Raw genomic sequence first — 14,813 nt, forward strand, 5'->3', positions numbered from 1 at the left:
ATTTACCTTAATCAGCTGGTTACAGACGAGCTTTCCAGGCCATCTGAGGGGGCTCGATTCATAACCGTCCAAAAAGAAACTCAATTTCCCAGGACAGAAAAACTACAACCAGCTACACCAAAACTTGCCGTCTTCCGCAGAAAGCTACCCCAGCAGGCAAACGCGCGGGTTTCTCTGTGGCTGTGGGCACCCATGCAAGGTCAAAGGACCTTTAGGCTTTGAGTCAAGGGGCCTGGGCCGCAGCACAGTCGTTTGCTAGTTTGCTAAAACAGGCCTGATTGTGAAATGGACGGAACTAATTAGCGTTTCGGAGACTAATGCGCTTCAGAAGCAACGGCCTTTGTTAATAGCGCTAGTTCATTTTACCAACACTCAAGCTGCCCTACACAGAACTACCCTGTGAGAAAACTGCCCTGTGAGAGAACTACTCAGTGAGAGAGCTGCCCTGTGAGAGAACTACCCAGTGAGAGAGCTGCCCTGACAGAGAACTGCCCTGTGAGAGAACTACCCAGTGAGAGAGCTGCCCTGTGAGAGAACTGCCCTGTGAGAGAACTACCCTGTGAGAGAGCTGCCCTGGCTATAAATTAAAGGCCATCCTGTGCTCGACGGCTCTTCAGCGTTTCCCCCTCCTGCCCAGCTCCTGTTGTTTCACGGTGTGGTCCAGTGCGAACGACTTGAAGAAACGAGTGTTTTCTCTCAGTGTGAAGATTTAATGTCTGCCTCAGCCAACAATCCTCTAACTAGTGCAGCGGAGCTACACCGGTCCACAGAAAACCGCCTCGGAGATCTGAACGCCCCAGACCCGAACTGAACGGGGGCTACACTTCGTTTTCTAAATGTCTACATAATTAAACCCTTTAAACCAAAACATTCTCAGTTCTAGAGGAGAAAAGCTCCCTCAGTCAAAGCCAGTACATAAAGCGGTACACACGCTGCCTGGTAGAATAACACGTCTGGCTGTAGACGCCTGTTTCTGGACCTGGAGAGAGTATACGGCACAGTCACAGCAACGAGAGAGATGTTCAGCATCTCTTACTACCCCATAACAGACTCCCACCCTGCTGCTAGGATAGGCTCCAGACCCCAACCCCCGCGACCCAGAAGGATAAGCGGGTTAGATGATGATGATGATGATGATGTGTGTGTGTGTGTGTGTGTCATAAGATTCTGTGACTTATGATCTCATTTTGATTTTCTATCTCAATAACATTTCAGTATCTCATAATCGACTTATGAGAATTGTTTTCTCATTATAAGTAAATATAGGTCATAACTATGAGAAACGATTATAATACAGAGTATGGTTATTATGAGACACTTAGTCGTGTACAATTTTCTCATTGTTGTGACTTACGACACGGCAATGTATTTTCCAGTAGCAGAAACAGCTTCAATACACTGTGGCATGAAGTCCCTAAACAAAATATATGGCTGTATTTGTGTGGTAGAAAGAAAAGAGTCAGTAAAAATGACTCTGTGAACCATTTTGTGTAAAAGGACTTAGAATGACCTTGTTTTCAACTTTAATCTAACTTCTTTGCGTTACTGATCTTGGAAAAACTAGTCAAATAGGTTTATCATTAAACTGGAGCTGCATGTGCACTGGTGTGTTTGAGGATGCTGGGTGCCACTAGCTGCATATAATAATAAGTAGCTAGTTGTGCCAGGTTACTTTGTTATTTTTCTTTTCCAGTCTACTTCATTTCTAGTTCATATGAAGTTCTGGAGTTGCTCAAGTTCTTTTGGAAAACTGGTTACTAAAGGCCATTTGAGAACAGGCTATTAGTGGGAATATTTGTGCCACTTAAATCCTCCTTTCCAGGCTGCAGTGCAATTGGGCTATTAAAACATGAAACAGCAGACAATAAAATGATTGGCATCTACTCTGTTGTTAAAGCCTACGGCTTATTTTGACCTCCTTTCTCTGTCACTCTGTTTCACCAAAAGTGTTGTAAGAAGATAAACGTAACCGTGGACAGGTCCATTGCGATATCTCTTCCCGGCATCCTATACTGTTCCAGTTCTTTAGAAACCCACTTTAACCCCACCACATTTCTGGAATCAATCAGAATAATCTGAATATTTTAAGTTTCTACACCTCAAACTGTGGTGAATTGCAAACAGCAGTGCCATGAATGATGTGAAGCAGGAACAGTGGTTTTCCAGCTGGAGGACCACTGCCCTGCACATTATACTGTGCAGGAGGAAAACACTGTACTGTCTGCCAAAGTAAACACAAACTACTCGACCTAAGAAATAACACATCACATCGTCCAGCACAGTAGTATTAATATTTTATTTTAACATAAATGTTTGATCGCTCTGGGGTTAAATTTTGTATTTAAGTATTTGACCAGAGCTAACGTATTACAAATGTATCTGAGCAAAATAACCTGGGAAACTCCAACAGGTCATTAAAACAAGACTTACCCATTGTCTAGTTTAACCATGTCACTCCTATCTGAGGACAGACATTCAAACCAAACTCCATACATGGGGTCACAAAAACTATACAAAACTTAAAAAAAAGTAAACCACTGATGTTACATTATTTTACAATATCCTCATCAAAAAGCAAAATGAATGTAGATCATTGTTTCTGTTGCATGGCCTCTTTTCGTGCTGCATCCTGTAGGAGCTGGGTGTCCACTTCATCAGCAGGAAGCTGAACGTATCGCACCACTGAACCACGGATGAAGCAGTTTTTCACTGACAACTGAAAACAGCAAGGACAAGATCGAAATAAGAGTTACTTTTGGCCCAGCAAGTGAGAAACACTAGGTTTGGGAAACATTTAGACTTCCAAACCATTTAGGCCATCCTTACAAATGGATGTTACAAATTCATTGTTGAATGAATCTCTTCATATATACACACCAATTCCTTAAGTTCATCTCCTTGTATCTACTGTCCTTGTGCATTTGATCAGCTCCATTTACCATATGGGTGCACTTCGTATTTCTACAATTGCAGACCGTAGTACTGCTTCTCTGCATACTTCATTAAACCCCTTTTATTCTGTTCTTCAATGCTCAGACCCTCACAGAGCAGGTACTATTTGGGTAGTGGATCATTCTCAGCACTGCAGTGACAGTGATGTGATGGCACTGTATTGGTATTGCACCGGTATGACTGGATCAGACGCAGCAGTGACACTGCTAGACTGAGAATTAGTGATACACCAATGCTGATACTGGTATCGGGTACGGGCCACTGGCCTGTGGGTCTGCTCACAGAGCAAAGTGTTCATGCTGTGCCAATTGGATAAATAGTTGCTGGTCACTTCAAGCATTCCGCCATGGCATATTTCCAATAGGCTTACACTGTGTGATTTTAGCCAGTGCAGTGCTCCTATATATTAAGTGGAGCTGATAAACACACACACACACACACACACACACACACACACACACACACACACACACACACACACACAAAATGGTGATTCACAGTTGACACTGCAATTCAGTCCAAGACTAGGCTTAATCCATGTTTGAGACACTGAAACGAAATTTTGCTCACCATGTGCGGATACTTCTCAGGGTCAGTGACACTGATGTCTGTGAGTTTGATGTTCAGATACTGTGAAAATACATGAAAGAAAAAATTATATTAGATTTTATATTATGTATATATGTGTATATAAATAGAGGCCTACAGCATCCACTGAAAATACAAAATACTGTATACAAAATGTTCTACTGGCATACCTGATCGACAGAGTGTAGTGTTCCACATATGCTGCAATTGTTTGAGAGATGTTAGTAAACAATATATGGCAGTCTATAGTTCACACTGGTAAAAGATGTGATAAATGGGCACTTTACTGGATTGTGATTTAATACTTCAGTGGCACTTTTAATTATTGAACATCATCCACTCACCTCAAGTCGTTTTTTAATTCCACCACCACGTCTTTGCCCACCAGAGACTTGAAGAATGAGTAGAAAAGCTGTAAAACATTTGCAACATTTCAGAACCAGTCACACATCAATCCTAACAACATCTAATGATCTAGAGCGGCATTTCCACACTTTTACCTGTGCCATGAAGAAAAAAAAAAAAAAAAAAAAAAAAAAAAAGCACCAGTGTGATTAGTGCAGGACTCAAGCTGGGAAACACTGACCTAAGCCCGAGCATCTCTTATACAGGACGTCTGGGGCAGTCATGGGCTGGAGGTTAGGGAACCAGCCTTGTGACCGGAAGGTCACCGGTTTCATCCCCAGAGCCGTCATGACTGAGGTGTCCTTGAGCAAGACACCTAACCCCCAACTGCTCCCCGGGCGCTGCGGACTGGGCTGCCCACCGCTCCAGGCAAATGTGCTCACTAGAGTGTATGTGGTGTTTCACTTCACGGATGGGTTAAAGTGGAATTTCCCTGTTGTGGGACTAATAAGGGTCTCAATCTTAATCTACATGGCATCCTTAAACATAATACTTAAGACTTTTTAATAACACTTCTAATGCAATTTAAGACTAAGTTTGCAGGGATATGAACAGTGTTTAATCAAACTCTATAGCAATTACCAGTTTAATACAACTTAAAAGAACAGCGTTACAATAAGGAATTGGGAAACAAATGAAAAACAAAAACTAATAGTTGACCGTAATATAACGTAATAGTTTTAGATGGTTTAAAGTTTAAATGAAAGTCTGGAAGTTGGTTTAAAGTTAATAATGAAAGTCTGATGAGCATCAATAAGGACAGAGATCCACATCTTCAGTCCATAATTCACTATGATTTGTGTTTCATCCTTGAAACTAGGGGTGGGCAATGCAAAAGTCTTTTTATTATACACCATATGCATCAAGATAATTCGAGATATAATAAGGTGGAACCGAACATAGAACCTGTAGAGCCACTTAAAAATACTATAATAGTAATTATAATAACAATAACAACAATGTGTGTTCTTTAAGTACTGACGATGTCCTGAGTATGTTCAGAAGAGTGTATGATGATGTAATGTATCATGATGATATAGTATTGTCGTATTGCCCAATCCTACTTGGAACATTTCGTAACGCAGTACCTCTCAATCATAACGCTTGGTTTGGAACACAGCCCTTCAAACATTCTGAAATAAGTGAAGGTGGTCATTTAAGAGCTTTAAAAGCAGGTCTTCAGCATTTATGTTCAACATCAAAGTCTGAGCACTAGAAGGTGCTCTGGTTCCTGATAAGCTGTTTTCAATACCCCTTGCTTGGATTTGGAAAGTCTCCCTATTTTGGAAGTTATGCATAAATGTAAATCTGAGTTACGCACTGAATAACAGACGTAATGTCTAATGTTTAAAAAGATTTTCAGTTTTATGCAATAAACCCATTTTTATGTAAACTAAAGCCCTCTTAGTCATGGTCAGGCTATAGTCAAGCTAACATTACCCAGCAGTTCACACACCAGTCAGCAGCAACACTAAAACCACCGCCTTGTATCTCCACTTAGTCCATTTAATCATCTCCATCTATTGTACAGGTGCACCTTGCAGTTCTACAGTTACAGACTGTGGTCCATCGGTTTCTCTGCATGCTTTATTAGCCCCCTTTTACCCTGTTCTTCTATGGTCAGGACCCTCCACAGGACCACCACAGAGCAGGTAATATTTGCTTGGTGGCTCATTCTCAGCACTGCAGTGACACTGACACGGTGATGGTGTGTTAGTGTGTGTTGCACTGGCACGAGTGGATCAGATGCAGCAGTGCTGCTGGAGTTTTTAAACACTGTGTCCACTCACTGTCCACTCTAGACACTCCTACCCTGTCAGCCCACCTAGTAGATGTAAAGTCAGAGACGACAGCTCATCTGCTGCTGCAGTTTGTGCTGGTCATCCTCTAGACCTTCATCAGTGGTCACAGGACGCTGTTGGCTGGATATTTTGGGTTGGGGGACTTTTCTCAGTCCAGCAGCGACACTGAGGTGTTTAAAAACTCCAGCAGCACTGCTGTCTGATCCACTCAGACCAGCGCAACACCCACTGACCCCATCACGTCAATCGGTAATTGTAGAACTGTAGAAGCAGGTGGAGGTGATAAGTTGGACAATGAGCGTAGAAACAAGGCGGTGGTTTTAATGTTAAGGCTGATGTACACGACCCACCATAATACGGAGCGAAACCGCTCTACCCGATACTTCACGACGGACTGAACGGTTCCTCTGCGCTTCCGGACTCGGCCCGTGTCCGCGTCCGAGCGAACCTGCCTTACTACAGACACCACAGCGGCAGCGGCAGCGGCCTCGGTCCGAGGCTCAGAGCGAACCTGCCTTACTACAGACACCGCACAGCGGCAGCGGCCTCGGTCCGAGGCTCAGAGCGAACCTGCCTTAGTACCGACACCGCACAGCGGCAGCGGCCTCGGTCCGAGGCTCAGAGCGAACCTGCCTTACTACAGACACCGCACAGCGGCAGCGGCCTCAGTCCGAGGCTCAGAGCGAACCTGCCTTAGTACCGACACCGCACAGCGGCAGCGGCCTCAGTCCGAGGCTCAGAGCGAACCTGCCTTAGTACCGACACCGCACAGCGGCAGCGGCCTCAGTCCGAGGCTCAGAGCGAACCTGCCTTAGTACCGACACCGCACAGCGGCAGCGGCCTCAGTCCGAGGCTCAGAGCGAACCTGCCTTAGTACAGACACCGCGCAGCGGCCTCAGTCCGAGGCTCAGAGCGAACCTGCCTTAGTACCGACACCGCACAGCGGCAGCGGCCTCAGTCCGAGGCTCAGAGCGAACCTGCCTTACTACCGACACCGCACAGCGGCCTCAGTCCGAGGCTCAGAGCGAACCTGCCTTAGTACCGACACCGCACAGCGGCCTCGGTCCGAGGCTCAGAGCGAACTAACGTCACAAAAACTAAACGTTGTAAGTTCAGTCGTCTGAAAGTCTTGGGGAATCTGGAGGCAGTCGGGGAAAGCGAGTCTTTGTGGTTTTCCTCCGCGCTGTAAACACTACCGAAATAAAATCAACTCACCATTTTCACGCGCTCTTTGTGCCCGTCGCAGCCCACACCTGACCAAACTGTTTCACCATTGGTCAGCTTATTCGAAGGCGGATTTATCCTCCCTGTTCATTGGTTGATTTTGTAGTCGTCATTAAAACGAAGCCTATCTAACGATTTCAAATTAAATGTCACGAAAAAATCGGATTAATGTCCTATTTCATTAAACAAAAGCAGATGGTCCACACAGCTCCGATTTTTGTTTGTTAGTTTTCCAGTCCAGCGCTCAGAAATCAGTCCCGTCAGTAGAGCTCTTCTCCCTGAGGTGAGGGCGGCGTTTCCTCTCTCTCACCAGCAGATGGCAGCATTTACAAAGTAATTCCACTCAGTCCACCGGTCAGCCTCGCTGGGCCAGGTACACGAAGCCGCGACACGAAGTTCACATTTTTCATTATTTATTCATTTTTTATCCTTTAAAAAGCATTTTATTCCTCTAAATTTTCTTTTTATTTGCTTTGTTGTTTATGTGGGAATGTATGTATCATAGTTTGCTTTGAGTAGGTTCAATATAAATTTAGATTTAGATCTGTACAGCCGTGGCCAAAAGTTTGGAGAATGGCACAAACTGTTTTTCACAAAGTTTGCTGCCTCAGTTTTTTTGTCAGATGTTTATATGGTGTAATGAAGTACAGTTATAAGCACTGCCTTGTGACATGGTGCTCCATCACACCTGCCCTCTGCCATTCCTGAGCAAGCTCTGCACCGGTGGTGACCTGATCTCCTTGCTGAATAAGGAAAGGTATCAAAACATCCTCCAAGAGCAGCTTCTCCCAACGACCCAGGAGGGATTTGGAGATGAACAACACTTTTTCCAGCATGATGGAGCATCATCCATCCATCCGTCTATCCTCTAAGCTGCTGGAGCCTATCCCAGCGGTTGATGGAGCATCATGTCACAACGCAAAAGCGGCTTGGTGAACAAAACATGGATTTGGGGTCCATGGCCAGGAAACTCCCCAGATCTCAATCCCATTGAGAACCTGTGGTCAATCCTCAAAAAGAGAGTGGACAAACAAAAACCCAGAAACTGACCAACTCCAAGCACTGAGTAGGCAAGAACGGGTCGCCATCATTCAAGATTTTGCCCAGAAGCTGATGTCCAGCAGGCCCAGGTGAACTGCAGAGGTCTTAAAGAAGGTCAGCACTGTAAATATCAAGACTTTGCTTGAACTGGACGTATGTCAATAAAAAGTTAACACACGTATGAGATGCTTATAGTTGTGCTTCATTACACCATATCAACATCTGACAAAAGGGTCTAAAAAAGCTGAGCCAGCAAACTTTGTGAAAAACAAAACTTGTGCCATTCTCAAAACTTTTGGCCACGGCTGTACTGTTTGAATAAAACGTAAAAGGAACTTAACAGAAAAACAGTGGCTAAGCCATATTACTGTGATGGATTTAAAATGACTTGAATATCACCAAACATTAAATATCATCAAAAATTATTATTTCTATTTATTTATTTATTTATTTATTATAGCTATGCACTACTGGCTACATACCAAGAGCAAATGACACTTTCACAGCTAGAAAATTATTTCCGATTTTTTAGAAGTTTGATGAACATTTTTGTTATATATATTAGAGCTAAGCACACCACAGTGGTCTTAGTGGACTGATAAAGACCAAAAGTATCTGAAACGGGGACAGTATAGTAATAAATAAGGGTCCAAGGGCACCAGCCCTCAACCTACACTCAACTTTCATATAACTACCTCTAATACAGATGCTCTCTGTTTCCATTGCCACTAATAATGAGTGAATCTTTTTTTTATGTCACAATAAAAACATTTACTCCATAAGAATCTGGAGTCTGATCATGGAGAGGTGCCTGATTGACGGAGGTCAAATATGCCACTCCGGATCCGAGTTTTTGGACGTGTAACACGTTCCTTTGAAAAGTGGAGACTGAAAATGAGTGAATGAACTTTTACCAAGACCACGCTGCTCTGAAAGTGAACAGACTTACCTCAGAGCTCTGCGTTACTCCGACGGAGGGCAAAAACCAGGCTGAGCGGTTTCATTCCGCGCACCAAGAGAGTCGTGTTTTGGAAAAAGAAGTGCCACAGAAATGCTGTGGACAACATGAGATGTCCAGAAAAAAGTGGTCATTTGACTGAGGTTGCTGAATAAACTATTGAGAGGATTATCCATGGCAATAAAGATACAGTCACTGTTCAAAGAAAAACAAGCATCTCCAACACAGTAACTACACTCTCACTCTTTAATACAAGTCAATGTTTCATTCCGAGTGATTTTAGAGCACTTCTGGTCCGTTCATCATGAAATCTTCACACAGCATAAAGGACAGCTTGTGTGCTGAAGTGATGTAAATTAAAATGGCAAAAAAAAATGAAGACACGTGGTTTTCTTTGGACAGCGACGATATCACACCTGTAACTTCAACCGACTGATTTCTTCCCCCCAAGTGTGGCTGAAGGGATCCACAGCTGTAGAATGTAATCAAAGACCCAAAGAGACTAGAGCTTAGACAGCCAAACTTGTCAAACTGTCTCCTATCGTTTACTCCCATTCGCTAGATATGACCGGTCACTTTCTCGGGTTATCAAGGACGCAGCATTGCTACATCCTGAGCCAACAGCTGGCTTCAGCAGAAAGCTAGAAGAAAAAGGATTCCAACACATTGTGGCCGGCGGACAACGACACAACTGCGATGAGTTTTAATGCAAGGTTTATAGGCATAAGAGGTAACTGATCATGAGCTGATCACAACAGGTCTGACATGGATGTTTTCCTTCTAAAACTAGAAATGACAGTGTGCACACTCAAAAAATAAAGGTTCCTAAATGGTTCTTGGCTTGGATATTTGGTTCTAAGAAAACCTTTAACTGGAATAGATTAACACATTATGGGGAGGTTTAAGGCCCGTTCTTTAAAGAACTACCCACGGAAAAGTTTGTTAGTGAACCAAAAGTCTTCTATGGTACCTCTCCAGAAGCACCAGTAAGAGTGCAGGTAGGACTTGTGAAATTCCAAAATGACGTGACATGTCATGATTACTTGGTGCCACTTCATAAATGACTTTGTCCTTATGCTATTCCTCAGCACAGCATCAGGCGAATTACTGTATCAGTCCAGATTTGGGGTCTGAACTGTAATTTCAGGCATTGTTTCTAAGAAACAGGCTCATGTTGATGGTCCAGCTTAGCCAGTAGATCCCTTGTAACAAAGAGTAAATGGAAAAAAAAAACAGCAAAGTAACTGTAGACCAGTGAAGATCAGTCATCTGTATCAGTAATTAACGAAAATATCCTGAGACTTCTGTGCTTTTCTGGATTTAATCTTCCTGTTTTGAACAAGTGTTGCTGATCATTACGCACCATCTCACAAAATAAAAACTGATCAAACTGCTAAACTGTGTGCCATACATTCAGGACATATTCAATTTGACATGATAGAAAAAAAGAGTTTGTGCAAGAACGGGGGGAAATATCAGGTTACATCGGCTAGCACTGGGCTTCATCGGCGTGTTTTGTCCCTTGTCTGGAATGATGTCATAGTTCCACGTGCAGAACAGTAGGACACCATCAGAGAAGGCTTTCCGGAGGTGAGAAACTCATTTCAGTGGACGACCTGTCTTCGGAGGCTGTGGTGTCTCATGATGCCCTGGAAGCAAAACATGAGCAATATTACATAATTGCTTAAACTGATGTTGAAGTAGTTCTGAGTTGTAGAAGTAGTTATGTGTGCCAACAACAGTATATTTAGAGGTAAACACTTCATAAACACCTAGCTTCTGTCTGTCTGTCTGTTCTGGCACACCAAATCAGACATCCTCATTAACCAACTCTGTCTCACAGACCACACTTTGGGCTTCCCTGCCATGACAGAACCACTTTTGGTTTCCTAAGGAACCTGAGAATGTTCTTCAGAGAAGCATTTTTGTGAATGAGATGTGCTAGTGTGAAGAACCTTTTTAAAGTTTAAAAACCTCCACATAATGGAAAGATTTTAGCAAGAACCCTTAAATGTGTGTAGAATTTTTGGTACATGCCTTTAAGAAGTTCTTCACACTCCATCTCTTTTTAAAATATGGTTCTTCCTGGAACCAGAAATGATTCTTCTAAGGCATTGCCCACTTTTACATTTTAGAAGTGCAACTCCATTATTTGTATACCGTCTTTGGGTAGAGGTCTGGTGGGTGGCCGTAACTTGCAGGGTAACTCTGAGCTGTCTCTATAGTCTCTGGGTTTGGGCTGAAGCTGGGGTTGGGGGTCCGGACGGTTTTTCATCGGCAGTGGTGGCTTCCCTGACATTATCATGCCTCCCTCAGAGCGGGAGGGCACTACAGGCTTTTTGGTGAAGGTCTGAGGCTGTAGACTACTGCTGCTGCTGGAGGTGGCGGTGGGGACTGATGAAGGATTCTGTGGTTTTTCAGAGCAGGTGAAGGAGCGGTTGCGAGGAGTCGGGACAGGGGGAATGCGGTCACTGTCAAGATCTGGTGGTTTGGGGAATGCAAAAATTTCTGAGGGAGACAAGTGGTCTTTTCGGGAGATTTCCTGATCCTTGCCACATCGCGCCTTCCCCATCAAGCCGTAGAGAGGATTGTCAAACATCTCTGCTGGTTGACCATCTTCAGATCTGAAACAATTAATTGATTACTTGATTATTTGATCAATTCTGAAATCATATATAATTTCACAGAAACAATCCTGATTAATGAGGCCTAGGAAGTGGGAGCCGTCATATAAAAGCAAAAAAAAAAAAAAGGATATTTATATATATATATATATATATATATATATATATATATATATATATATATATACTTGGACGTGGGTAAGTGCAGCGCCTGGGCAGTCTGTGGCGGCACATAAAAACAAAAGTGAATGAGTGAGAAATGCGACCGGCTCCCTCTGCATCAAAAGCTGGGTTAGATCAGGAGTCACAACCTAGATGTTAAGAAGAGTTTTGTCCTTTAAAAAAAAAAAAATCAGACCACCTTGGGAGCCACAGCATTTAATGCCCAGTAGACCTCAGTGTGTGCTAATGTCGTAGTATACACTAATGGTCTTAGCCTGTGTAGTTGCTTTTATATATATATATATATATATATATATATATATATATATATATATATATATATATATATATATATATATATATATATATATATATACACACACACACACACACACACTTACATACATACATATATATATAAACATATACATACACACACACACACATACATACACACTACACAGGCTAAGACCATAAGACCATGCCTGGATGCCTGGATGTACTCACACAGGACTGGAGGTCTTGCCTGTGGGGCTGCACACAGAATGATCATATCCAGTCTTTTTTGGGGACATGTTCCCAGAACCCCCATCTTTAGCTCCATGCCCAGAGGCCCCTCCTCGAGAAGACACACTGCTGCCTTTGAAGCCCACACCCATATAACTAGGGTTGCTAATATCACTGGGTAAGACCATATATGACCTGTAATAACAAGAATCACTGCTTGTTTTGGAAAACATGAAATACAAAACCATGCAGCGTCTCGCAGATCTATTATAGCAGTATGGTACGCCTGGTTTAAACCAGACTTTCAGCAAAGTTACTAATGAGAACCCATAGCCCTCACATCACATCACAGCTAGCCATTAGCTATAATGAATAATGCTTCAAATACAGGTTTGTGGATAAAAAAAAAACAAAAAAAAACAAAACTCACTTGTTGCTGTTGTCTCCATATTTGCCTTTACTGGCACCTGAATCATCGCCAACCTTAATGAAGTCTGCAAAGAAGAAACACAGTTGCTCAAATCGGATGTTGACCTATTCCTATGTCTGATTCTGTGAGCACAAAATGGACAAAGCATGTGTGTGAAAAGGTAACATGGATGAGGGGAACAGGACAGAACTTTACTAATGAACTTTAGCTAAACTACATTAAATTAGTTCTTTCATTCATAGAGTTAATTGCTGTTAGGATCAAGGAGAAGAAAACTGTCTCAACTCAACAGAAAATCAACAAAACAAATTTTACCAGGGCACCCAATTTTTTGCATATGACTGTACTGTCTATATTGGCACACTGGGATATTACATTTCAGTTTTGGTAATACTTTTTTAAAGGATCATCATGATGTAATGGCCATAAAATAGCAATGCCCCAATTGCCAAGAGGTTTGACCGTTAACTGCGATGTAGGTCATTTACTGGTTGCTTCAGACTGTTCTGGAAAAAAAAAACAAGCTATGTCTATAGGTCTGTAAGATCTTTTTAAAAACACAGAATAGCTGCAGCAATGAAGCTTAGATAACTTAAATATCATCTGATACTGTGAAATATTTGGAATGTATTCAGTTTTAAAGGGGCCCTGTTCCTCTCTTTGCCTAGGGCCCTATAATAATCACACCTATACCTGCATTTCACTCATCCTTGGAATGAGAATCTGAATAAATGTGCTATATGAGGTTCAGTGGCCTGCTACACAGCTATGAGTGTGACTGAATCGATCAAGATCGAGGTTACTTCACTCACCGTACAACTTCTCTGTCTGTTTCCCTTCTGAAGTGCGCAGCTGAATGCCTCCCGTCAGCGTACCTGTGCGTTCTCCATGATGTGTGAGTATGACATCAAACTCCGTATAGGCAATCTCTGCAGACCGCAGAGCCACACAAGTCTCACCTGGAGGCAGATTAGACAAATAAAAGCAGATGGAGTCTTACAGCACAACATTCAGGGTGAAATATTGTGTTTATTCAAAGGGACATTGTGAACAGAAGAAATTAAGCAAGCCTAGAGTTTCTAAAAACGAAGAAGCACTCACACGCCTTTCTCAAATGACCACAGAGTTAATTAGCAAGCATTTAAACCATAGCCATACGATTAAATTGTCGGTTCATATTGCAAACTTACCATATGATTCATCACTATCTGTAGACTTTATACTGATGAGAATGTGCTGATCTAGTAAGTATTCTGGGTCTGCAATGATGGGAGTGAGCTGTAAAAAGGATGAAAAAAAAGTGTTACTCTGGTGTTCCACCTGGTGAAATACAAATATTTTGTCGATTCACAAGATAGTAAATTATGTTATATTAAAAATGACCAAATGATCCAAGCAATACACGACAAATTACCTCTACTTGTGTTCCAAATCGGACCTTGATAAAACCCTCTCTGCAATCTTGATTCTCTCCGTCAGGACCCTTAACAAATTCTATAACATTCAATAAATGAGAATTAAAGACATGACCCAAAAACACACACACACACACACACACACACACACACACATACATATTTATATACACACACACACACACACACACACACACACACACACATACATACATACATACATATATATATATATATATATATATATATACATACATACATACATACATACATACATACACACGCACGCACGCACACACGCACGCACACACACACACACGCACACACACACATAACGAGGGGAGAGAGCGGCGCCATGTGAGGACGCGTTTGTACTGAGCTCCTCACTGGAACTGATGTTTTTGGATTACAGTAGCTACTTAAGTCTTTAATTATCTGAAACACTTAGAAGGGGTTAGAAGTTGGGTGATAGTAGGGAAAACTGTTAAGTTTCTTAGTGTGTTTCGATGTGCGGAGCAATGTTTCTGAGCTGTACTTTTTATGTTGGACTATTTTTCTAAAGCGAACTTGTAAATTCCACCTGTATTCGGGTCTGTATCCCGTCACCAAGCGAATCTGGACTTTTTTTCCTTTCTCTTTCTTTTCCTCTGTTTTTTTTGGGACTTGCTACTGTGCCCCCACATGACATTTCGATGAACACCTTGG

The 14,813-nt window shown here is 42.4% G+C and overlaps 2 protein-coding genes across 4 annotated transcripts in view; both read right to left on the minus strand.

The window, feature by feature from the left end:
- Positions 1-2,277: 2,277 nt before the first annotated feature.
- On the minus strand, positions 2,278-7,084 carry smx5. 2 transcript variants are annotated; one of them, XM_017698024.2, is made up of 5 exons: positions 6,963-7,084; positions 3,885-3,952; positions 3,711-3,741; positions 3,523-3,582; positions 2,278-2,716 (listed from the first exon to the last, which is right to left on the minus strand). In XM_017698024.2, exons 1-5 carry the CDS (start codon positions 6,963-6,965, stop codon positions 2,591-2,593), a joined length of 288 nt encoding a protein of 95 aa, XP_017553513.1. In that variant the 5' UTR covers positions 6,966-7,084; the 3' UTR covers positions 2,278-2,590. The 2 variants fall into 2 exon arrangements, with proteins under 2 accessions (XP_017553513.1, XP_037390663.1); XM_037534766.1 differs by lacking the exon at positions 6,963-7,084 and adding an exon at positions 6,098-6,916.
- Positions 7,085-9,641: 2,557 nt separating this feature from the next.
- Positions 9,642-14,813, minus strand: part of inpp5d (inositol polyphosphate-5-phosphatase D) — a 32,244-nt gene continuing 27,072 nt past the window's right edge. Inside the window, exons 21-27 of one of the 2 annotated variants that reach the window (XM_017698021.2) lie at positions 14,108-14,187; positions 13,884-13,971; positions 13,506-13,652; positions 12,694-12,757; positions 12,264-12,458; positions 11,131-11,594; positions 9,642-10,619 (exon numbers count right to left, since the gene is read on the minus strand). In XM_017698021.2, coding sequence (XP_017553510.1) covers positions 10,570-10,619; positions 11,131-11,594; positions 12,264-12,458; positions 12,694-12,757; positions 13,506-13,652; positions 13,884-13,971; positions 14,108-14,187 — 1,088 coding nt within the window. In that variant the 3' untranslated portion in view covers positions 9,642-10,569. The remainder of the gene's footprint in view (positions 10,620-11,130; positions 11,595-12,263; positions 12,459-12,693; positions 12,758-13,505; positions 13,653-13,883; positions 13,972-14,107; positions 14,188-14,813) is intronic. The other variant, XM_017698023.2, reaches the window with a different exon arrangement.

Source organism: Pygocentrus nattereri, chromosome 26 (assembly GCF_015220715.1).
Source record: "Pygocentrus nattereri isolate fPygNat1 chromosome 26, fPygNat1.pri, whole genome shotgun sequence".
Taxonomy (NCBI): Eukaryota; Metazoa; Chordata; class Actinopteri; order Characiformes; family Serrasalmidae; genus Pygocentrus; species Pygocentrus nattereri.